The 27,630-nt window shown below is 37.6% G+C and overlaps 1 protein-coding gene across 1 annotated transcript in view; it reads right to left on the reverse strand.

Moving 5' to 3' along the window:
* Window positions 1-5,023: 5,023 nt before the first annotated feature.
* The window catches only part of LOC126808838 (cyclic nucleotide-gated channel rod photoreceptor subunit alpha), a 161,615-nt gene continuing 139,008 nt past the window's right edge, over window positions 5,024-27,630 (reverse strand). Inside the window, exons 3-4 of the mRNA XM_050533828.2 lie at window positions 12,919-13,224; window positions 5,024-8,587 (exon numbers count right to left, since the gene is read on the reverse strand). Of these exons, the coding sequence (XP_050389785.1) occupies window positions 7,584-8,587; window positions 12,919-13,224 (1,310 nt within the window). The 3' untranslated portion in view covers window positions 5,024-7,583. The remainder of the gene's footprint in view (window positions 8,588-12,918; window positions 13,225-27,630) is intronic.

The raw sequence follows: 27,630 nt of genomic DNA on the forward strand, positions 1-27,630 counted from the left end.
AGGTATTCAATACATCAATAATTATTAATTTGCGTTCAGCCTTAACAAGGAACAAGATTATTAAATAAATTATCATGTAGGAAACTTAAATGTATTTCATAGATTAACGGGATCGTACATTTGACAGAGTCTTTTAGCTTAATGGTACAACGGTGTACCTTGGTCATCTAACATAATTATATTGGGTGACCAACAACCTATAATTCTCCTAAAAAGACATCCAGGTTTGTAAGCGAGTTGTTCGTCACAAAATTGACGATAAGGTATATAAGCTCTTGAATAATTTTCAATTATTGTCTTAGATTTTGGTCTACAATTGGATACGTACAGCAGGTCAAGATACGGCCACAGAGTAAACTAAAGTTTTGACTGACACGTTTCTACTTCGTAGGAAGGTTAGTTTATTAACGTAATCTAACTAGTACGATACTTCTTAGTCAAGAATTTATCGGGCGTGAACTTTACTGCTGTAAACGTACGTGTGGTAAGTGCAAAATTATTATAGAACTCTGTCAGAAGTGTGAACCGTGCCAAAACCTTGTATAATGTATATGTCTGAAGGAATTATAAAATTATTAAAACCAACTTGGACTTTGTGAAATTGTTCCGTGGAGCCAGAAACGAACCAACGAAAAATATAAAGAAAATAGTCCTTATAGACAAACGATCTAACCAGAAGAACCTGTGTTTTAGACCGTTTTCACAACGGGCGGTCTATAGGGTTTGAGAGAGATCCATATCTAGTCCCGCGCAAGAGAAGCTAGAGACTCTCAACTCGAATCGAGTAAAGTAACCGGTACGGTTACACATCCTCACTATCAAGTATATTAGCCCCCGGCTGTAATGTATGGATATACATATGACTTGCGAGGAGACACCCGCCTTAACTATAGATATATTTATGAAGAGGAATATTTTCAGAATTCTTTAAACCACACTGTTGTCATAATATGGAATTCTTTCTGTTTTAGAAAAATCATAATGTACGTATTTAGACAAATAAATAGAATAAACCCTTTGCTGCCTGATGTGTCAAATTTGTCTTATAATAAAACCCTACCCTACAATTAGTTCTTACAAGAGAACACCCTAAATTTCTGATTAAGTCAATCATAATAATATGTCACTTGAGGGAAATGTCCATTAAAGTGTCATTTAGATGTTAAGTGATATGTCATGAAGTGCCGTTGTTTCTTGAAGGACATACCTACTGTCAAGGTGAAATTCCAAGTGAGGAAGGATAAAGCCAGGTCACGAGAGTTAGCATCCTGTTTACTTTCCGCTCTGCTCATTAAACTTTCGCTAATTATCAGCACTAATTAAACCGACAATTATTAATTAAATCTTGGTGGGGAGAATTCTATATATTATTCACATTACCGATCCATTGAATGTACTTGCAATCAGTATTGTTTGGATCAAAAGACTTTAGAACTTTAGGTATTTTGCTCTGCTACAAATAATTCGCTTAGAATCATTTTCCATGTATTTTGTTTTCCTTATTAAATTCCACACCCGTCCCGTGTTATTGTTTGCTACGAGTCTATACGGTTTGCCAACCATTGGCAACTTTGGGTATTTTTGGAGAAAACTGTAGAGGAACTTGCACAACCTTGGATATTGGTGTACTATATAACGTGCTGAAGGGGGCCACGGTGACTCAGTAAGCTAGTCCAGAGTTCAATCCCGGTGTCAGCTACGAAAATTCAAATTCCTGCAGTGTATCCCCTTACCAGTGGCTCCAACCTCGAGGGTTTTCTCCGGGTCCTCCAGCTGCTAAAGACCCCTACGCGCAAGCGAATTATTGAAATAAAATTAAACCATATGTTAGTCCCGAAATGACCTAGTTTGTGTCGAGTGGAGGTTAAACCCCATTTCTCTCTCTCTCTCCTTACAAGTGGCACAGTGCGGGGGGGTGTGTGTGTGACTTGGATGTGTCCAAAAATCGAGGCCACGTGTACACGTTGGTGTGGATGCATATTCGTATATAATAATGGCGTGTACTGTATAGAAATGACAACACAGCAAATGGTAATGATTCTGTTGGCTATTCGTAACAATTCGTACAAATGCCGTAAATATTGGTAATTGAACCATAGAAACACCGCAAATAACCATAGAAAAGATAAACTCGCAGCGATTTTGGACATCCAGGAGCAGCGTGTCTACTTCGTGGGCGATCCGATAGGGGTTTAAGTTGACCAATGACTTTTTTATCTGCAATAGTCTAGACAGATTTAAAAGGCCCAGAAAGAGTTTTTCATGATAAGTGAATCGTAATGGAAGTCCCTTTTTCTGTAGTTTTCTAAATCTTTTACATTCCATTGCGAAGCATCTCTCAAATCTGTTAATGGCTACTGCTATAGATCTCCATTTACGTCATACATCAGATTCAAAAGTTTTAAGAATTGGACCCATTTGATTCAACATATTTCAGATATCCATCCATACAACCGTAAATAGGGATATCATCTTGAGCAGACATTTAAAATTGATACTTTCCTCTCTCCTTATAGTTCACGACCAACAGGGTATTTAGACAGGTTGCTTGGAACTTCCGGAATCTATTAAAGAAAAGTCGCGTAACTGAGAATTAATAGAAACTTACGAGGAATGTATAAAAATGTCAGCTTTTGATATTCTTCATAACATATCCTTGACTCCTTTACAGATAAAAAGTACTACTGCAAAAAAGTGTTGTTGGCCATCAAGATGAATACAGAAATTACATTTTGGTCTCAGCCGTCTTCACGTTACATGTGGTTCTGAAGCAGAATTTAGTCGAAATTCTTACGCGGTATATCTTAATTTTGTTTAACCAAAAAAAACAAAAACCCCAACCCATTTTGATAAAATTACAGATCCAATCGAATTTTGTACCGAATCCTGTAACGAAACGGTTTCTTTATAAAAATAAACAACCCATCTTTTTATCTTTACGATCATTTAAAATACCTATAACTGTATTGATATTGATATCATTTGAAATGAACCTTCATTATATCGGTTCCACATATAAATTTGAACATGATTGCCATCTGAACGTATTAAAATAGCATACTGTATTCTGGTTGGTCGATATCCACTAACCTATAAATACATATAGATAAGCTGGGTAAAATGCAGATTCTTTAAAGATGCATTATGTAAGATTTAGATAATTACCTGGTCGTTCTAGGTTTTTAAAATAGATAATTCAAAATTAATATATTGATTACTTTATCCTGAGCGATGTTATCACTGTTTGAAGTTTTGCTAAGATCTATCATATATAGTATATTATCGCAGCAACGCTACATGTTAATCGAGACTCAGTCCATTTTTATATTAAATCAATAAATGGCGATCGTATTTCAATCCGTTTAGATCTCCGCCACCCGATGTTCTAGAGAGTTGATTATATGCTTGTCATGTGAACAAATTTCTAAATAATATTTTTTTATATAATTTGAGTCCAAAATAAAAACCTCCAATAGGCAGATTTTTTGCTCTTACATAGTACATCCATAATATATTTCTTAAACCATACACGTTTAGGAACATTAATTATAAAAGGTATAAGCGTATATTCCATGGGAAAGTAACTCATCCCAAGTGATTGGCCGAATTAGCGTATAGTTTAGATTATAAAATTATTTTTCCGACAACTTATGAAACAGGACATAACCAGATATATAATTATTGTTTTCAATACACCATACATCCGAAAATCAACAGTGAACTATATTGGCCACTTTGTGTACATTAGTGTAGTTAACCTCATTAAAGGAGCTAAATCGCTAACATTTGGGACCTAGAAATTGTCACAAATGGGTCGCAGCGCATATAATAATGTAATGTGAATGTATATAAACTGATTTACATTCAACCGTTTCTGTTTTTACTGTAATTTCCAATGGCGCTGAAACTCATTATGGTACACGATTCGTGTACCAATGGTAAAATATTTATTTGGATATCAGAAGCCCATCTTTTCCCTGTAAGATCACAAGACCACTGTTGATTTGAATTGACAAATAATTCGTTTTTTCAATGTTGAAGATTTTTGATGATATTGAGTTGGAGACTTAGCTACTTTAAACGCAGGGATAACATGACGGATTAATACATTTCATTATGTAAATATCATTTTTTATAATGGATGAACTGTTTACAATTTGAGGCCACGATCGCTCAGTGAGTAAGACGATCCCTGCGTTGGTTGAGACAGTTCATCCAGATTTTCCGGCGTGGTTCCCCCTTGTCAGTGGTGCAGGACCGAGGGCCTGGCAAGGGACAACGTATAGTTGTTCGGATCGGACGAAAACCCGAGGCCCCGTGTACACATTGGCGTGCACCTGAAAGATCCCTTGGCAGTTTAGGCCGTAGCGCCGCTGTCCGGGCAAAATTTCCCTCATAGCACACAACCTAGTTTGTCTATCACTCCTTTACCATTCTCTCCATAAATATACAAAAGAAAGTAACTTTGTGTGTTCGTGTAAGCTCGCACAGCAGAACCTTTTCAGGAAACAGAATATCCTGTCTTGCGTGGAACGAATTACACCGTAAAACCGACAAGACGACGTAACCAGTTGCATGATCTTGAACGACTAAATTCCATGAACACCTTCACCACTGCATTCGAAATTGGTGCAAATGATAGCTTCCGGTTATCACTTTCCTTTGATTAAGGAGAGAGAGAGAGAGAGAGAAATGGGGTTTAACGTCCACTCGACACAAACTAGGTCATTTCGAGACTAACATATGGTTCAATTTTATTTCAATAATTCGCTTGTGCGTAGTAGTCTTTAGCAGTGGGAGGAAACCGGAGGAGACGGAGAAAACCCGCGAGGTTGGAGACGATCCTATTTCTTGTCACGTACAACCGGGAAGTGGGAACCACAACAGTTTGCTCAATGACAGACCTTATGATACAATGCGCAGGCGCTAACCATTCGGCCATTTAACACTCCTACCCCTTTGATTAAAAACAATCAAGATGTGTTCATTTATCATCAGTTTAATACGATAAATTTTACAGCCCTTGTTTTGTCGTAAGAATAAAAACAAACAGTTTAAGCTTTCGTATAATACTGTCAAAACTCAAACATAACACCTAACACTTGATAAGAAAAAAAAATGTCATAAATAATCATTTATTTCATAATATATATTATCCATGAATAAAATATCAATTAATATTATAATATATTAATCATAAAGAAGGTAAAGATTTATTAATTAAAATATTATTACTTTCAAAAAGGGAAGAAAATGAAACAAGCCCTAGGCTCACCTTGCTTTGCTCCGAATTGAATTTTTTCATCATACACAATAATGTAAGTTTCCAAATGGCGGCCGCTTAATCCTGTATACGTTTTAGATTGACAAAATGTCGCAGAAATATCTATATAAATAATCTAAATTAATTAAAAATGAAAAACTAACAATAAACATAATAAAATTTACATCTGAAACTGTCAGTCGACAATTGACGTAAATATACACCTCCGACAAGATATTGTATAAAATATATGAAAACAACCGACGCCTATATTAATATAGGCTATTCTTAAATACACCATTGTTTCGTATCTATAATAATCAGCAACAATACGAACAATTATATATATATTTATTTAGATTTTTCTTCTAATGCATTCTCTAAACATTTCAATTATTTAAATAATATTGATCTATATACAGAATGCTTTCAACATTAGATTATTCTATTATATTAGAGGCATAAAAATATTAACAGTACCGCAGCAACATCTGGAAGAAGGTCCTATTGGTTAAAGACCCTGTAATAGATTATAATTTTAAAATCACAACCATTTTACAGAAATCCAAAGGTTACCACATAAAAATTTAACAATATCAATAGTACTAATAACAATCAATATTTAGGCCTAGTAAGCCCATAGTTATAATCTATGATCCCTGATATGTCATTTTATACTCTTTTGTTCCAGTCTCTTCTATTTTATAATCACATCACTGTTACAACTTTTGGTCTGACAGACGTGAAATACGCCTTGTCCAGCTCGAGTAGCTTTCGATTACTGGTAACCACATTTTAGCTACCGAACCAGTTTGACGTGCTTGTTTAGACTGCACTCGAATTAACTCTCTAACTGATTGAATTTTAAACACATTTTATCAAGCAATCGGGTGTGTTCAACCCATTCGCTGGGTTAAATCTTCGTTCATAAGAGTAGAGTAATTGTATCCACGACCTGAAAAAACCCCAAAATAGGCGACGATTGTGTTGAGGGTAAACAAATGTGTTGATAATTTATTGGTCGTAATAATATGCAACTTACTTATTCCATATTTTGAAGACCTTTGTGACATCGGAATAATAAATATAAAATATGGCAGTCTCCCGTGAATGATTCACGTCAGAACGCACGATAGGATCGCTAACAGGTGTAAATGTGATACCTACTGAAGTTAAATGTGCGAGGAAAGACATTCTTGCTTAATTTTATCATTAAACAGAGAATACACAATATTCCAATTTTCACAGGTCATATACAGTACAATGCACTGAATCGGAGAACTTAAAGTTTCTAGACTAATAACCAAAGTTTATTTCCTTTCGCTATATACTTTAGTCTTCCAATTCTAGCCACTTTACCTAGTAGATCAACCCTTTGTCAAAGTGAGGTCTTCGAATTTATGTACATGTTTCAAACGAGCCAGCAGTAGAACGCTAAACTTCATTTCATTTCCAATAAGTCAATCAACTAGTGCAACAAATTGCACTAATCATAATACATACCCATTTCTACGATTAAGGTACACACGAAAACGGAAACGGTTAATATCATTACGCAATAATTGAAGACACAAAATTAAATATAAACTGACATGCATTCAATATCAATTGTCTTCTTCTTTGTTCATTTTTCTTTATCTTATATTAATATAAGATCGATCACCGCAAATTGAATTTTCTTGTCAAAGCTATAGTATGGTTCTACAGAATTGGTTTACAAATTAAGAATTCGTGTTCCTTCAATAAATATTCACCACAGTTCACTTCTCGGTTTCGAGTTTACAAAAATTATATCATACTTTGTCACAGTTCTTCAAAAGGTGAAACATAAGATTTTAATCTATTTTATGGTATTCCTATTACTTTTTCAATTCTGGAATGAAGATTAATACACAGGAAATGGTGATCCTTGAATTTTTATCGACCCGGAATTTATTTTTTCTCACATCAACCTAATGCATCATTGTATGAGGCAAAATGCATTACAACTTATTATTTTTTTTCAATGTAAATGTTCAATCCTGAAACGCTTTCTGGTTTTATTAGATTTTTTTGGAATGTCATTTGTTATCATCAAAGACACTCGTCTTCAAATTTCACTATCGATTCAATTCTATCTTTGAAAATAAGCTCGAACATGATGTACCCGAATTTGTTTCATTTGGCTTATCTTAGAGAAACAAACAATTAATTTGTAACGTGAGAACATCTAATGGTTCCTTTCGGAAACATGTTTATGTTAGAACTTTCTTACTCGATTCCTTTGGATACTGTTGGATACTGTCAAAGCCAATTATTTACGACTTTATCGAGTCCGTTCTCATATAATAGATTCCCGATTAATCGGAGCTATTTTTTCAATTTTGTCCTCGCCTCCACTACCTGTGCTCCCCACACTATCACTCTGACAAATGTGCATTTCCAGTTCAGCCAGTCTGTTTTCTACATCCCACTGTTGTTGGTTGAGTTTCACGGTCAGTGACGTATTCTCTGTCTCTAGCTGTGCAAGCCTTTCGCGCAAACGCCCAATTTCACCAAGCAATTGTTCAGACTGTGGATGATTTGGAGATTGTCCACCTATAGGACTCAAGCTTGGTGGCATTGGTGAGCCAGGCATGGGAGATACAGGATGAAGGAATGTGTTACCCGGTGTCTGTAGAGTTTGTTGCTGTTGTTGAACGGTATGGGGCGGCTGGTAAGGAGGAAGCAGACTTGTCTGAGAGGCGTTCATACTATTTGCCTGAGCGTACATGTTCGGTGACGACAACATATTTGCACTTGGTGTTGCGGGGAAATTGGGCGAGGCACAATACGGAGATAGATATGTCATCTGTGGGGGACTGACGAACGGGAACGCTTGTGTAAAATGAGGCGGAATTGTGTATTGAGAATGCTGATGATAAGGTTCAAGAAATGCGGGTGGTGCATTAGTAGAAGTCACTGTTGTGGTGCAACTCACAGGGGGTACAACAGAACGCGGGGATAATGGGGGGCTATACACTTTAGTTTGATCACCACTGCCTGGCGATTGCAATGGCGAAGCTTCCTCCTCCGCGTAGGAGGTCAGACTCGATATTGTCATTGAAGTGGTAAGATTTCTAACAACGCGTTTAGAATCAGCAGATTGTCCTTCAGTACATCTAGCTATTAGATTGTCCTCACTGTGACTCTCAGGTCGCATGGCCGACCCGTCGTCTGCGCTCATTTTTTGGATCAACATATTAGCGGGCAGAGTACTGTGCCTGGTAACTATTGACGTCTGTATTGGTATTTTCCCAGCAGATTCAACTAAACCAGGAGTACTTTTACTACGTGGCATGGCAACTGAAAAATATACAAAATATAGATTTAAACACCTGTTATTGTCCCATTGTGATAAAGAGTAGGAAATTACATGACATGAAATGGGGTTTAACGTCCTACTCTTCTGCTCCTGACCGGGCTAATGAAGACGGGCATACGCCATACAGCAGCCCCCACTCCTCCCCCGCGAAAAGAAAATTGCAGACCATAGTTCTAAAAATACCCACTGTTTGTAATAGAGAGCAGTCAGGGATCATCGTGTGGGTTATTGATTTGGGGACGTGGCACCTTGCACCTAGTCTCATATTAGCCCATTGGTTATGTTCTGACATCTATCTGCCATATATTTTGTACTGACTTGCCCAATGGCCCACTGTCGTGGGATCTATGTCTTGTCACTATGTTCATTGTTCAGAGTTTGCTAGAGAACGATTTACTGGGCTGAAAAACGCGTTTGCGGCCGTCCCATTTTCAAAATTTTCTGATGGAGGAGCAGTGACTGATCATGGCGAGGACAACAGAGGCAAATGCCTTGGCCCAGGCTCCGAAGGGGCCCGGCGATTTGCTGACAAAAAAATATTTTTTCATATTTGTTAGAAAAAAATAATAAAAACCCATTTCCCAAAAATCGTGAAACACAGTGGCCTATTTTTTGAAATTATTAGGTAGTTGATATCAGAAATGTTTCCATAACCCGAAACCCGAAATATTATTTCTGGTTTACAGGTAGCGGTCTTGTTAATTGTCCAATATTTCCGTTGTGCCCCCGTTTCTCACTCAAACAGGTTCACGAACCGATCGGGCCCGGACTGGCAATGGGACCCCCTTCCCACTGGCCGGTGACCAAATGATCCGTCACTAGGGAGGGCCCCGTGACCCACATAGCACGGGGGAAGAGACCCCCCCCCCCCTTATTAAAGTTCACTGCCCCTTTCGCAGGAAGCAGTGTGCTATGAGGGGAATTTCGCCCGGACAGAGGCACTACGGCCTACTCTTATATCCAATTCCAACTGCCAAGGGATCTCTTACGTGCACGTCAATGTGTACATGGGACCTCCGGTTTTCGTCCCATCCTAACGACTATACGTTGTCCCTTGCCAGGCCCTCTTTTCTGTACCACTGACAAGGGGGGACCACACCGAATTATCTGGATGAATTTTCTCGGTCCAATGCGAAGATCGAACACCCAACCTCCAGTTTAGCAAGCCAACGTCTTACCCGCCTAGCGACAAAGAGTAGGAAGCCTAGTTATATTTCACCGCAAGTAACAAGTAAAAAATCTCCATCAAAATTCCAAGGAAGCCTCATTTTAGGAAAAGTTTTAAAACATTGCAACCAGCGGCTCTATTTAACCGTTTAGTTAATTTGCTTCTGAATGACTGATCTACAAGTATGTTTGTTTTTTTAAAAGTTGGATTTATGTTTGATTTTCGTAAATAAAATACCAAATTAAAATAGTATAATGAATGCTCGTTGTGGGCCTTCTCTGATATATTGTAATTCCACCGAATGAAAGGACTACATGTACCATGGCTCTAGGATAGTGTCATCTGTCGATGTGCCCTACATCAACCCCAAAAATAAGTACCCGTTGTTGAAGACATTAACATTACAGAATAGAACGACATTGAATGACTCTTTGGTGAAGAATTAAGGTGCAGCAAGGTTTCGTCTTTTCTCAGCTACACTGTAAAAAATATCCATTTTTGATGTGGCCGAATTCCGTAGTTTAACACCTTTTTTCTGTTAATCGAAGGATTTTTTTGGTAAAATTGTGTTAAAAGCATGAATTATTTCTTCAAATTACGTGTTTTATATATTTCTGTGGAATATTCAGTATTTAACAGGAACTTTCCGTGAAATTTAGGGATAAAATGTTTTATTCCCTTCTATAATGGACTTAATCCTGTTATTTTACGGAATAAACGGTGGAATGACAAGGAAGTTCCGTGAAATTTAGGGATAAAATGTTTTATTCCGTTCTGTAATGGACTTAATTCTGTTATTTTATGGGATAAGCGGTACAACGATAAGTAATCATATACATATATAATCATTTATAATAATGATCATGTTATAGTATTCATTTCAATGGATTAACCATAATATGAAGAATCATATTTTGTAACGTTTGGTATATTAATTGAAATGTATATCTAATTTCCATTATTTATAAGATCTATAAAGTGTATTGTTATTCATCATACGGAAATCAGATTGTAAGTATTTTCATAAATATGTAAAAATATGTTTTAATGCCTCGTGTGGTAAGGTTGTAATATCTGGTAATCAAGCAGGCTTAAATCCAAATAGTACAACCCGTTGGCCAGTGTAAGTCAGGTTGTCTCTATAGCAGAGTCTACCACTGAAAGCCTCCAACCACTGACGAGTGGCGGGTTGTGATACCTTGCTCTAGATTCATAAATTAGCGAAAAGAGGTTATGTTTAAAGATTATCTGCGATATCACTTCGGTGGAAGCGGACGTTAGATAAAGCTATTTGACGCACGGGTATAAAGTCAATGGTTAATTCAATGAAATTTTTATCATCTTCATGCTCAGGAAAGAAAATTTACCAGGATTTTTTTTTCTGAATTTGAAAATGGAATTTATGTTAATTGAAGGAATTTCTGTAAATTACAGGAAAAACAAATACGGGTAAAATTTTCCTGGTAATTTTTGTTTCCGGAATTTTTTACGTTTTTTCACGGAAATTTTTGTTACAGTGTATACCTAAAGTGTAACGGTGTTACACGCCAACGCGATAAAAGCCCACAGTGAAACAAGTACCGTTCTTGAAGACACTTTAATTACAGAATATAACATTGAATGTCACTCTCGTGAAGAACTAAGGTGCAGAAAGGTTTCGTCTTTTCTCATCTGTACCTAAAGTGTAACGAGTGTTCCACGCCAACGCGATAAAAGCCCACTGTACCATAGGGACGATCGCCAGAGGGAATTTTATCTGAGCATCCGGACGGAAAATTAAGAGGAAAATACCCCTCCGGTTCAAATTAATGACTTTAATTCAGATACCATTAAATACAAATTATTCTCTCCAACGCATTACACGGTTTTATCCATGTAGATAATCGTCGAGATGTGACGATTTTAATTACAGGGGTTAACCCGTATGATTTGTAATGTAAAAAATATAAGGATAGCAAAAACAGAAACCGTCTCTTAATAGTTATGATTATACAATTATTTCATGTGAGTTTTGAAAATATTTGATCATTAAATCTTTCCTTTAACACATTTATAATCGTTTTGAGAAACGGGATATATCTGAATGATGCCACCATTGTACAGAAACTATTAACTGACCCACTACCAACGGACATCTTAAAGGCCTTCAAGAGATAATTTCAGAGTTTTAAGCAAAGGATTATAATATCTTCAATGATGAATCAACTTGTCTGGAACCCAGTTAGGAATTGACCCATTTGTCTCGCGACTATTCACAGACCTCACAAAAATTAAATACAAATCTTCGCATTAATAATCACTCAATGCGGGACAATCGTGATTAAAATAATGGCTATAGATATGGAACGATATTGTGAGAACGACCTTTGTCATATCATATCGTCTGTGTTATTCACACCGATTCTTTTAATCAGAAGTTCTAACCATGCCCTTGGCTAGACCAACCTACTACTATTTATTCTTTAATACTGGGTTTCATACAGAGAACTGTTATCGGCGATATATTAACCGCATAAGAACCTAATAAATCATATGACAATTTTCTGAAAGCCGAGTGGTAACTTCCGACATCCGACTTCCTAGATCCAGACTCTAAAATTAAATTTCCACTTTTAAATTAACCCATTAGTTATGCCCTGAATCGGCACAAATTTAATGTGGGAATGGAATTTAAAGTATGATTTAAATTATACCCCAACTGATAAAGCAGTCCAATACCCAAAATAATTACATGTATGGAATCAAAGGTAAGATATGAAAATGCGCCCTGATCGGAATATAGCTCATCTAGGTCATTTGGTAAGGTTCATATGGATTTGGTAGCAAAAGTCGATTATTTGACTATTTTCATTACATTTCTAACATAGTCTATCCACAGCTGAAACAACAACCCGAGAAAATTTAAATATAGTAGACAAACAATTTTTTAATGACCCAACAAGATTGGATCTAATCAATACTTAACCCTTGATCACAAAATCCCGGCTTTATAATAGCCCCCGACCCGCCTCCCAACTTCCATGCAGTATAAACGTCAATGAATGACGGAATAAAATGTGCCGTGAGCGTAAATCCTAAATTTTAATCGAAAACATATAAGGTAAGAACAGAGCAAGCGACAGAAAATTGCATGTTGCAACTTACTTTTTTCTAATGGAGCTTTTTTATATTTTTCCAACCGCTTCACTGCTATGGCTTCTAATTTAACTCTGGCCGCGGGATATTCTTTTAAAACATCCCATAAGTCTTTTTTCGATAAACAAAAGAGATCAGAGTAGCCGACAGATCTGACGGAAGCAGTTCGTCTGTTGCCTGCGGTCCCCATATTCAGGATACTAATTTCACCGAAGTAGCTGCCCGGTTTTAGAGTGGCTAGCATGGTCTTTCCATTATCAGCTACCACTTGAAGACGTCCTCTATTCACTATATACATTTCTTTACCAACTTCATCTGAAAAATGCAACAAATGAAAATGAATGGTTAATTATGTAGTCGTAACTCATATTTATATATTTCAGACATCCCTATAAGAGGGAATACTTATAAAAGTTTATAATTAGGACTGTTTGTGTTTATTTTTTGTTTTTATGGAAGCGGTGTAGGGAGGTAAGGACTAAATTGAGGCAAGCGGTTAGTCTATAACGCAGTCAGCGGCACAGTGTATTAACACGGTGCGCCCAGACGTTAGCTTTCCGGTACCAGCGGCTGTCAGGCAAGATACGGCCACATTTTGCTAGAGATGGATAGAGAACAGGATAAAAACAAAAGTGATTTTTTGTACAATCAGGGGCCATAATCCAGAAAGTTATGGTCTGAAAAGCGCAAATATATATCAAAAGGGACTGAGATCTTTGGGATATAAAATATGTTTTAAGTTTCATCAAAATCGGATAAAAATTGCGACCTGTAGAGGGTCCACAACCTTCGTATTACATACTTTTACACAATTTGCGCACAAAGAGCTGCCATTTATTCGGGCAATTTCATTTCGACTTCCCGAAATTTGAATTCAAACTTCATTATGGTGGAATAGTGATATATTTAAATGGTTTTTAAAATCGAAAAAAGATTGGGACCTCTAGAGAATCCACAAGCTAAAAATGAGATTTTCAAACAATCAGGGGCCATAATCCAGGAAGTTACGTTCAAATATGCGCGATCATCAAAAGGAGCCAAAATCTTAGTGTGTAACGGTGCTATATCATTGTCATTGTCTCCCAAAATGTGTGACGGGCAGACAGACCGACGGACGTACAGTCTAGACAAAATATGCGAATATGGGGGGGGGGGGCAACCCACCACCAATTCCTTTTGAAGGTTTTGGGTACCAATATAAGTTGAGCGCCTTTCCCTGTATATCATACTAAAACTCCAAAGCTAAAGACCTTATGTTCAAGCGAATTATATAGTTTGTGTCGAGTGGGCGTAAAATTCCGTTTATCTCTCTCTCTCTCTCTCTCTCTCTCTCTCTCTCGTTTAGAGTTTTATATAGCCCACTGACAATAATTGACTTGTTTATTTATTCCATAAAAAAGGTCCAGCATAGGAAAAGGCACGTTTTCAAAGTTGTAAGTTAATAGTTGGAGATTTTAGAAGATGTTTTGTTTGAAAACGGAGATTTATACTGGCAGTGCAGGTCTCTACAATTTTTTGTACGTGGTATATTAAATGGGGATTAATTATATTCATTTAATTTTATTTTCTTTGAGTGTGGTGGCGGCCGTGGTGTTGCCGATGGTAGTAGTGGTTGTAGTTGTAGTGCAAGAGGGGACGAGGTGTCCATGTTGTTATATACATTCTATTCGTTGATTTTTGTCTTCGTCGAGGGCAATATTTTCCATTTCTTATGTTAATTACATTAAAACATAATATGAAATGGGGTTTAACGTCTGATTGGGCTAATGAAGACGGGCATACTCCATATTGTGTCCTATGACGCAATCTCACTGCCAAGGATTCTTTTGCGTCCCATCCCAACGAGTATACGTTGTCCAAGGCCTCTTGTCCTGTACCACTGACAAGGGGGAATCACGCTGGAAAATTCCGGTGAACTGTCTCGTTCAATACGGGTATCGAACCCGCGTGGTTTCCCGACAGGGAGAAAGGTGCGACGTTATATACCAGTGACGTCATCGATATTCGCTTCCGGACGAAGTTTTTTGAGGGAATTCATCGAATTTTGAAGGGCGATTTGTCACATCGCTACAAGATTGTCACTAAAAACGTTTTGTAAAAGAAAGGGGCCATAAACTATTTACTATTTTCCTGGGAGAGGACCGTAGTTTAAAATTAATACCCAAGGCCGAAGGTTCCAAATATTTTTATGTGGAGGGGGGGGGGGGGCAGACACTGAAAGCTATATCCACGGTGCTATATCCACACATTTTTTTTTTAAATTGGATAATAGTGACCTCTACAGTGATCACAAGCTAAAAACGAGATTTTTCGTACAATCATGGGCCATAATTTAGGATGTTACGATCCGATATACGCGAATATCGAAAGGAACCAAGATCTTGGATTATAAACATATATTTTAAGTTTCATCAAAATTGGATCAAAATTGTGACCTCTAGAGGGTCCATAACCTTGATATACCAGATGTTTACACCATTTGTGTACGAGGGGCGGCCATTTTGTCCGACAGTTTTGGTCCGACATTACGGTGTAACGGTGATATATTCGAATGTTTTTATTAAATCGGAGGAGCGAACCACAAGCTAAAAACGCGATTTTTCGTACAGTCAGGGGCCATAATTCAGGAAGTTACGATCCGATATGCGCGAATATCGAAAGGAACCAAGATCTTCGGGATATAAACATGCCTGTCAAGTTTCATCAAAATCGAATCAAAATTGTGACCTCAAGCTAAAAACGTGATTTTTCGTACAATCAGGGGCCATAATCCAAGTTATGGTCCGATATATGCCAATATGGACAGGAACCGAGATCTTTGGGAGATAGACCTATATTTTAAGTTTCGTCAAAATCGGATAAAAATTGTGACCTGTAGAGTGTCCGCAAATAAATTGTGGACGGACGTCCGGACGAACGGACAGGGGCAATGGCATAATACGTTCACATGAAAATGTGGGCGCATAAAAATGAATACATGTCCAAATGGGTTTTAATCTATCTAAGGTTTGATGTTGCGAGACGTAGGCATACTGTGATGATCCAGGGCATTGTTTATAACTTTTTATTTATTATTTTACAAAAGATTGGTTGCCAGGCAACGAACAATGCGCCCACAGCAGCTAAATCGTCCGCGTAGTTGACATGGGTTGTCACATGTTTATTCTTTTTTTTTTAGATAATGTGAGCATTTACAAGATACTGATGTCGATTTCATAAAGATCGAATAACTATTGTCGAAATAGAATTCACAAGGTTCTACAAATCTAGAAGTATTAAACGGAAATTGCAAAGATTTTATACTGTTCTTCACCCGAGGACCCATAAATAGTGTGCACGAACCCCACGCATTATTTAGATCTAGTCGCAAATCCCGTAGTCTCGGTCACCCAGAACCTCCTAGTCTTCAACGTACAGAGGGGTCTGGGTCTGTTGTTAAGATTTGACAACAAGTTTCATTGCCTATGCGTAACCAGGAGTTTTCTTATGTGGTTGATATCCAGTAAATTTCGAGTAAAGGTCAAGAGCTGCGCTTTTTCCCGACATGAATCGTGACGACGAATTAGGATTAATTAAAAAAACATAGATATGGTTCCCATAATGAGAGAAATGTTACAACAAAAAAATTAAGATTGTTGGATATTGAACTGGCAATGCAAATGGATTTTCTAAAATGGCAATTCTTAAATTAATTTCATGGGCGTCGACATCTTGTGTTAGGACTAGTTACCCCCCTTAAACATTGTTCATGATAATGTAAAAGACCGGGTAATCTAGCCAGTGACCTATTATTCTTAAATGTTGAAAACATATCCAGACTAATATTCGTAGAATATTTGTCTGAATGATAGACAATAAATCTCGCTGTTAAGAATTGCTATTTTTAGTTCATAATCACCTTGCTGACATTGATGTTGAAAGGTCGTCGGCGCATTTCTATATCTAACTGTCACTCTAGCTTGTTAAAAACAACACCAAAGAAAACATGAACTATTTTTTTTTCTTGCAAAGTTAACCAAACCACTAAATCACTTATGGTGACACTAATTACAATTTTCTGTCTAAAAATTCCCGGATGGCATTGTTGATCAGTGCATTGTCATTACACATAATGCAATATATGTAGGTGTGAGGAGTATCGCCTTTGTAATGCTTTGGCATTCACTGGCATTAACTTTACACTTTAAATTGAGTTATTTCCGAGAGCACGATGTATTTATTATCGTAGATAATTTATTTAAAATCTATCAATAAAACAATTAGTATTGAAGTGTGAATTTGCGAAAATACAATATTTCAGTCATGTAGTTAGGAGTATGACGTTGCGTTAACGCAATAAGTGTGATGTCGCGCAAGTACAAGAATCCATTTGTGTATTTCGGAGCGTGACGTCGCGTCAATACAAAGTTTTAGTAATGTATTTGGAGACCAACGCGTAGTAAAATATTGTTTGGCCGAAAATCCAATTCTGATCGATTTCGAGCTCTAGGCACATTTGCTTATCAGTGCTTATTATTGGAGCAGAAATATGTTCCTAAAATCAAAGTTGTCGAGCTCCAATAATCAAAGTTGTGGAGATTCAGCAATTAAATTGCTCATCATCGAACTTAGTCAAGGTATTCGAATTTAGTCACAGAGAGAGAGAGAGAGAGAGAGAGAGAGAGTTTAACGTCCACCCTTTAGTAGTAGGGGTCTTTAGCAGTGGTAGGAAACTGAAGGACCTGGAGAAAACCCACGAGATTGGACAGGCGACCCTACTCCTTGTCACCTACAATCGGGCAATCGAAACCACGCCATTTGACTCAATGACAAACCTTCTGATCCAACACGCAGGCGTTAACCATTTGGCTACCCACATCCCCCAGCTCAGTTATTATTGTATTCCAAAATGTGTGACGGACACACACACGGACGGACAGACCCATTTTAATAGTCCCCTGCTTTCTTCGAAAGACGGGAGACAATAAAACTAACCACAAGAGACCATATTCGTGTTTATAAACATACAAATTAAACTGACCACAAGACAACCATAACCTTTGACAGTTCACATAACAGAAGAAACCAATAAGGAAAATATTAGATAGTCTCGGTGGCTCTGACCAGAAGGTCATGGATTCGCTTCCGGGGTTGGCCGCGACAGTACCTCTGGATTCCCGGCCACCCCACCACCCTCGTCAGTGGTACAGGACGAAGAGAATGGCTAGGGCAGTGTCTTATCGTTGGAATAATGGGCGAATTTTATTTTTTAAAATCGAGGTCCCGCGCATGTACACATTAGCGTGCCAGTAAAATAACCCATGACGGTTCTAATTCGAACTAACAGTAGGTTGTACACCCCCCCCCCCCCAGCTCACTCTATGGCGTATACTAGTAAGACGTCAAACCCCATTTCATTTCAGGAAAACATTTTAGGTCAATTTGTAGTTCGGCCAATTACGGTGCAGATGAATGAATATAAGTTTGGCACAATCCACATATTGTCTTCAACCAGATATCCATTTATCTGTCAAAAATAACGTTCTGAATTGTAAATTGAGATCTAGATCTAATACATTCATAGCTCCTGTAACTTGCAAAATTGATTGGGTTGCAGAAACTTAATCGATGGATTTCGTTCCCGCAAATAATAAACTATGAAAATATGTGAGATACATGTACTTAAATTAACGTGGGAAGCGGACTTATTGCATTGATCCCGGGATTAAGTCGTGAAAAATATCCTTCAGCTGTCATAAACGGACAGTCGATAAATGATTTTGAGGCTCGCCAAACTAGAAGTGGTCATTAAGTGAAACAAAACCTCCGTTTCCATCCAGATTAAACGGGGCTTGAACTATATGTACAGGGTTTTCATGAAGTGCTGTAGTTTGTGTCGAGTGGGCGTAAAATTCCGTTTATCTTTCTCTCTCTCTCTCTCTCTCTCTCTCTCGCTTAGAGTTTTATATGGCCCACTGACAATAATTGACTTGTTTATTTATTCCATAAAAAAGGTCCAGCATAGGAAAAGGCACGTTTTCAAAGTTGTAAGTTAATAGTTGGAGATTTTAGAAGATATTTTGTTTGAAAACGGAGATTTATACTGGAAGTGCAGGTCTCTACAATTTTTTGTACGTGGTATATTAAATGGGGATTAATTATATTCATTTAATTTTATTTTCTTTGAGTATGGTGGCGGCCGTGGTAGCTTCCGGACGAAGTTTTTTGAGGGAATTCATCGCATTTTGAAGGGCGATTTGTCACATCGCTACAAGATTGTCACTAAAAACGTTTTGTAAAAGAAAGAGGCCATAAACTATTTACTATTTTCCTGGGAGAGGACCGTAGTTTAAAATTAATACCCAAGGCCGAAGGTTCCAAATATTTTTATGTGGAGGGGGGGGGGCAGACACTGAAAGCCCGTACACATCATCATGGCTTAATACAATATGTAATTCAAAACGGCTTTATACCAGATGGAACTACATAGTATCTCGATACACTAAATATCTGAGAGAGAGAGAGAGAGAGAGAGAGAGAGATAGTCTAACGCCCACTTTTTGATAGTGCGCTTGCGCGTAGGGGTCTTTAGCAGTCGGAGGAAACCGAAGGACCCGGGGAAAACCCACAAGGTTGGACAGGCGACCCTACTCCTTGTCACGTACAACCGGGGAATCGAAACCATGCCATTTCACTCAATGACAGACCTTCTGATCCAACGCGCACGCGTTAACCATACGGCTAACCACATCCCCCAGCTCAGTTATTATTGCATTCTAAAAGTGTGACGGACAGAGACACACGGACGTCCGCTCAACACACATCATGTTGGAGACGGCTCTTACGTGAGCTCTTCGGTTTTCTACCTCCCTATAACTGTGGCTTGAATTAATTCATGATCTGAGTATTACTATTAGATTTGACATGCACTCCCCATATCCCCTTATTTCAAGTTCATTGTAAAACGCAGCTTACTGAAACCAAATCTTCTTTTGGTGGCTAATGTGAGAGTTCAGTGGTAATTGGAACTATTTTGTCTGTCAACACTAAGTGAATAAGTGTCATATAATTAAAGTATATACAAGCTTAAAGATGATCGTGCTACTGATGAAATATCTTTTCATTACACTCCAAAGTTTTGTAATATTTACCAACCCACATAGTTCCTCAAATACAAACTTATGTTTTATTTTAAAACCTATTTCAACCAATTAGTCACTAAATTGTTCAGTGCGTGAACAATCTTAACAGTCATAGCTAATCTGAACTATAAAATTGTTAATGGATGATACCTCCGGGACAGCTGCCAAATTATAATTACACGATACATGCAACATCTTACAGACTTACCCCTATTCCAAATGTCAAACTTACATAACGCAAATGAGCTATTTACACGTCATGTAATATACAAATTTCTTCACATTTCTTAATGTCTCGATTCGTCATTTTAGAGCTATATAAATCATTTACTCAATGCAATAGTGTCAAAGATGAATCACTAAAATAATTTTCTGCCCACAAATGGTTCAATTCCGTTAAGTATTTACTAAGATATGCATCGATGTATATGCTACTTAGTAAGTAATAAGCCCGTCGCCATTTTGTTGTCCGTGAAAATGTATTGGTAGGCCTGTTTTAAATTCGATTGAATCCAAGCCGGGACATTATCTAGCGTTGGTACTTTGATTTTATTTTCTTACATAAATGTTAAATAATCAAACTGAGTACATATTAGCGTAGATTATTAGGCTGTTGGTATTTTAGTGAAAAATGAAAAGAATTATTGTACTTTGCAATTGTATCTTCTTTAATATGTATAGCAAAACCATGGACCATTGTAAAACTCATTGTATTCCTTTATTTGCAAATCTTACAAAGACGCAATGAAAACGACAGAATTCTAACTAAGGTATTGTCTTTGTCTCTTTCTAAAAGACACAAAAATACGACATTTTAGCAGCGCTATAGTACGAAATGAAATGAAATGTGGTTTAACCTTGTGCTATGAGGGACACGGGACAACCTGTAGACGGAACGTCGGTTTTTCGTCACATTCGAACGACTAGAAAAGTGGTTTAAGGTCCTACTTATGCCATGCAGTGTGCTATGAGTACTATGAGAGACAAGGGACATCATGTAAACGTTGTTCTTGGCCAGGCCCTCTATCCATCACTACCGGCAGTTTACTTTCTGTACGTAAGACGTAAACTAATACGCATTACTAACAAACTCATCAGTCAGAATTATTCCACTCCATAGTACTGTTTTCCCTGTTTCTCGGCTTTTGTATTTCTCATAGACGTCCTTTTAGATTTTGGCCTCGTTTACATGATACAACCAATCTATACAATCATCGGATGCAACGGTCGCATCCGACCAACTCATTAGACAAATGGTCGGATGGATATGTTTTCCCTGTTTCGCTGCCTTTGTATTTCTCATAGACGTCCTTTTACATTTTGGCGGCGTTTACATGATACAACAAATCCATACAACCGTCGAATGCAACGGTTGCATCCGACCAACTCATTAGACAAATGGTCGGATGGATAGCTTGTTGTATGGATAGGATCAGTTATATTCTCATCGGACAATCTGATGCAATAGCCAATCAAATTGCGTTATATTAGATGTATGACGTCATATCTGACTTGACAACCTGAATTCTTGATTAAAGATGTTTTCTTCTGTCGCTTTGAGTACTTTGACGTCCTCTGAAAGGGATTCTAATTCAAATCTATCCTCGACTGAATTAGAATATATTATAGCTCTGTATACGAAGCATGGACTCTGTGGAACCCGCGGCATGAAAACTATACGAAAACAGGGGCGAGAAGTGTCGCCTTAATGCCATTTTATTGAGTTATCCTACTAAGAAGGAACAAAATTTATGTTGCCATCCAACGAATAGAATAGAATAGAATAGAATAGAACTGATCCTATCCATACAACAAGCTATCCATCCGATCATTTGTCTGATGATTTGGTCAGGTGCGACCGTTGCATCCGACGGTTGTATGGATTGGTTGTATCGTGTAAACGCCGCTTAAAACAACACCTCATTTACTTTATTTGGCGCTAACCTTAAAAGTATTCATGGTGAACTGGAATAGGTATTTGGTCCAGACATGATGTAGTTAAGTGAAATCGTACAATTTAAGACATCTGACGACAACCCTAGTATCGTTGACACCCATAAACAATAAAATAACTAAACTTGGTAAGAATTAGTATTTCTCATGGTGAACAAGAAAAGTTCAAATTAGGTCTTGACATATCTGAGAAGGTCATCGAATGACCAATGTGACTGGTATTTAGTGCTAGGTTAAGATCGATGAACGAAAATAAGGCATACAGTCTGGTCAGAGCAGACGGCCTATATTGGATTATAAGCTTCAAAGTGTCTATTTCTACAATCACGACAATTACTTCCGTCTTTTCCCACTTTTTGGGTCCGACGCAAAACACGTTTCATATTTTATTAACCTGAACATGGGTACACACCTTTTAAACGATATGTTAATGTCGACTCCTGCTCGTTGCAGATACAGTTCTTTGGAACTGTCTGACTTGGTTTTCCTATGTCAGTGCATAGTGCAGGGCGGAGGGTCTGACAATGACAGTATCTAGTCGTTCGGATGGGACCAACAACTGCACGTAAAGACCCCCCCCCCCCCCCCGTCGGGCTGAATTCTAAATCAGGGATCTCGATTGGTGGAGAAAACGGAAAGCGATGTCAGAAAACTTCGAAAAACCTCCTCTGCCAACACCGAGATCATCCCCAGGTTAGCGAGCCAGCACTTTGGGTCCCCAGGTAGGTCATATTATTTCCAGAACAACTATTACTTTTTTTAACATTCATAACAACACAATAATCATTAATTGTCGTCTTAAATAGTGCACCAAATACAAATTAAATAACACCATTAAATTTCTTGTAACCAAATGGCTATTGTTAAATTAAAAGAAGATATTCTAAATTGGTTTTCTATCCGTCTCAGGGGCGCAAACATTTTCTGCAAGGTAGATAACTTTTGCAATATTGCAAAATGAATTTTCTCCCTTAGATATCCAGCCATACCGACAACTTTATCAATAATCATAAATAATACCATTACATGTAATTGTAAAATGAGTTTTCTCCCTTAGATATCCTGCCATACCGGACAACTTTGTTAATAATCATAAATAATACCACTTAAAGTCCTTGTAAATCGCTAGTTATTGTGTAGTTATCTTAAACGTATGGCTTCCTGTGGCGAACGCCCACACCCACATCAATCAGCATTGATGTTCGAAATGGAATCGGGCTGCCAGACATCGGTGATAATTCCAATGGGCATTGTTTGTGTAGGCTACTCTACTGATGGATTGCCTTATTACTAAAAAGGATGTTAACTCTACAGCTGGCAAGTCTATGCACAATACGACACATGAAAAACGGAAGTCAAAGCAGGGGCGTGGTGACAACTGATTTTCCATGAGTAACACGATCTCGCCCAGGCCCCCACAAAGCAATATTCATATGTGTGTGCGGGTGAGGAGTGGGGTGGCAGTCCCTCCCAGTGCCACCCGCTAATATTGGGATGTGTGGAACATGCTAGAGTCGATTTGTAGCATATTTGACTCCATGGTGTATGTTTGATACTGGTTGGGCATTATGATTATGATTATAATGTGGAAAACCGAATTGGAACCGCGTGATTTTTGCCATTTGCGAGGAGGCGCCAAAACTCAAAACCATGACGCAAAGCTCGTCATTGCGCCCCTCTCACTTAGCCCCTGAGTCAAATATATGTCTATAATTTTTGATAGGCTATATGGCAAATCCGAGATCATTAAGCTTATTGTTTAAGGACAGTGTGCACTTAGGTAAAAGCCTGAACTATAAAATATTTATATCAACCTATATTCTACATATAGGTTTTTGTTGGTTTATTTGGCTTATAAGGAGATTTCCTACGTTTTGTAATCAGAAAACAACGAAGAGCAAAGAAACTTGTGGAATGACACAGAAAGTGGGTGTGCTTACTCTGCAAGATAGCATTAAAGGACATATTGGTGCCAGTCATTATCACATATGTGATAGAGCTGGTAAAACACAAACCAAGTATAATTTTAACACAGAGATCATTGCTACGATAGCTGAGTAATACAGGTTCTCTGAATCGGAAGTGACGAACGCCAAAGGAAAACGCCACTGATGTGACGAGTGATAACAGATACACGGCCGAATTTCTGCTCATTAATAATTCCTTCCAAGACCAAAAGTTGTTATATGGGACTGTAAGAGGATACCTGACAATTCAATAAAGTAATTGAAAGTCATTAGATAAGAGAACACGAGAAAAATAGAAACAGTCCGTACATTCCTTTGTTTATATTCATTCTATACCTTATAAAAACATGGTAATGCACGGGCTTCTTCTGTTTTTCTCTCGTGTTCTCCTATCTAGTGACAGTCAATTCTTTTTATGAATTGTCAGATATCCTCTCACAGTCTCACACAACAACTTTTGGTCTTGGAAGGAATTATTAGTGCGCAAAAATTCGGCCGTGTATCTGTTATCAATTGTCACATCAGTCAGTTATATAGAGGTATGACTCGTGTTTTCCTTTGGAGTTCGTCATTTCCGATTTAGGAAACCTGTATTACTGAGCTATTGTAGCAATGATCTCTGTGTTAAAATTATATTTGGAACGTGTTTAATTAGTTCTATCACATATGTGATAATGACTGACACCAATATTGTCCTTTAACACTAGGTCTTGATATGTGTTACCAAGGGATTACAAAGTACAAGCTGATGTCACCTGCCAGATCGAATATGTCATTACTTGAACACACTAGCGTTGCCATTGTTCTGAAGTACTTATTCTATGGATGTCCAAAAATAAACAAGGGTACACAAACTGCTAAAATCAGAAATTGGTTTGTTTACACCAATCTGATTAAAATACAGATCTATATTTCGTTTTTTTATACTTTCGATGACCTACACTACATGGAGATCTGACCAGTTGTACTGGAAGGTCGCGTCAGGGGTCGTACGAACGGCTTTTGACCCTATGGCGTCAGACATTGATTAATCAATCAGCGTTGACCTTTCTAGTGGTTTACCCACAGGTCCGTGCATGGTACGTCAAGAAGTCGCCGTAACAGATGGTTTCATTGGCTAATCCCTCACGCCATCCATAACGCCCGTCATATAAAAACTCTTCCAGATCCTTGTATGGTACAGATAAATAAAACGAAATTTTGAACTATAAAAAAAGAAAAGAAATAGGACCTGCATTTTAATCAGATTGTGTTTACACATGATTAGGGCAATACAAGATTGGATTGATACAAGATATGATTACTTTAAGTTGTAGACACTACTAGACACGTTGGGTTTCAATTCTAGATTCGTCATTTATTAGACGATCGATTTATCAGAGATGATCGATACTTTGAAGTGTTTTGCTTAAAATAGACCAAGGGAGCTATTATTAGATACAAAGTAATATCATAATGGATTAACAAAAATAATCCCAAATGGTATAAATAGACACGAACCATTGAGACAAGACAGAATGTTTATGTTAAATGATGAAAGGTTACGTAACAAGGAAGTTCCCATCCATCATATCGGTGTCATTATATACGAAATGAAAATGGCAAACATTACAAAGTAAGTGTGTCTTTAGAATTTATTTAGAAAATGGATGATGCTTGGGTCAACCAATCGATATGGTCTATCTACCATAATTTAAATCTAAAGCTGATTTGCCCTTTTGAAAACGAAATGAGGTAGGTTTTAACGCCCCATCACAGGCACTTGAAGCGATTAAAATTTCTTACATTATCTTGTCTAGTATACTGCAATATTAACAAGGTATATTACGAGCCATATTGTTTTGACTCGGTGAAGACATTTCTTCGTCGATTATCTCACAATACTCACTATAATGTAAGTTATGTGACCCGTTTTATGGCAGACTACACTTTATTTAATTCTTATACAACCACCAGTGTCATAAAATTGATCATTTCGTAGCATTATTATTTACAAATCTAACTTTAATTTCTGAATACTAACTTCGTTGGACCGGAAGACGCATTCCTTTGTCAGACCCTCCAACTTGCACCGTTAACAAGGGAAAGCCAGGCTGGACAGTAATAAGTAAATTTCTCGGCCATCAACGGATTCCCTGGTTAGTGCAACAGCGTCATATTTATTGAGCCACCCACACTGAACTTTCGCCGTCTGTATACATTTAGTTCCGCTTCAGAATGTGGAAAACCACAGTGGTTCCTTACATGCAATCGAACTAACGGAGATAAAGAAATATGCCAATAGCTAATTCTACTCAATAGTTTCTGAGAAAGGCTATTTTACGTTTGTGCTTTTCGTTGATATCTCATGTTTTTGTTACAGAATGACGTCAGCTGTATCATGTAATATTTACGGTCCGCTCGCTACAAACTAGGTCATTTTGGGACCAATATATTGTATATTTTTCCTCTAGTTTTCACGAGAGAGACAGAGGAAGAGAGCGAATGAGAGAGAGAGATGAGGCTTAACGTCCACTCGACACTGACCAGGTCATTTCGGGACTAACACATGGTTTAATTTTATTTCAATAATTTACTTGCGCGTAGGGTTCTTTAGCAGTGGGAGGAAACCGGAGGACCCTGAGAAAACCCATAAGGTTGGACAGGCAACCCTACTCCTTGTTACGTACAACCGGGGATTCGAAACCACACCAGTTGACTCAAATACAGCACGCGCACGTGTTAACCATTCGGACATCCACCCCCCCCCCTAGTTTTCACGAACCATACTCCTTGTTAGACAGGTAACCAAGCAAGCATTTTGTTACAGTCTCTTTTATTAAGATCAATCTCTAGTATTCAAATGCCAATCAACAAAAAAAGGGTGTAGTTTAAATATATTAAATGCTATTGAAGCAATTTAAATATCATTTGTCGAGATATCGCCACCGGATGGGCTAAGGTGATTCGCATGATAAAGTAAACATTGCGTGGACGTAATTCCTACACCCGAAGTAGTTGCGAATTATCAAACAAACGAAAATTAATTTCAACGGAGTCCTTCCTTACAAAAGTAATCACTTGAATCACTTTCTTGGTGTAAAAAAATGGAAAATACAAACTCATGGCTTGAGCTCGCGATCTACTAAATTCACATTATATTACTTAAAATAGGGTGGAAGTTCTCAATATTGTTAAAACACAAAAGTAAGCAGGTATGTTCGTTCCAATTTTCTTGGAATTTAAGACCTTCGGTCATTTTCGATCAAACGAATGTATTTAACTTTACTTTATATTAAAAAATTAATGCATAGCATCTTGTTTAAGGCCCGCCCTATTAAAATCGTGAACTGAAACAATTACAAGGACACCACTGAGGTCAACATCCATCAAGTTACAAATACGATCAAAACGAACAATGTATTTTGTCAATGACTGAAAATTGAGCCTCTACAGCGTTAACTAATAGCTAAAAGAATTCAACTCATATTCCTTGTGATCAATCAAAACGAAAAGGATGAATCCATTTTATCGGAGGAAAAATAACACCCAGTAACAAAACAGTTCTGATTATCAAAACTGAAATTCTCTGAACACCGGGTATTAATGTGAGGTCAGATAAAAGGTCTTGCGTAAGTTTTCTAATTTGCAAACCTGTGATGTTATGAAACTTCCCAGAACATTAACTTTGTCATAATATG

Source organism: Patella vulgata, chromosome 1, assembly GCF_932274485.2.
Source record: "Patella vulgata chromosome 1, xgPatVulg1.2, whole genome shotgun sequence".
Lineage (NCBI taxonomy): Eukaryota > Metazoa > Mollusca > Gastropoda > Patellidae > Patella > Patella vulgata.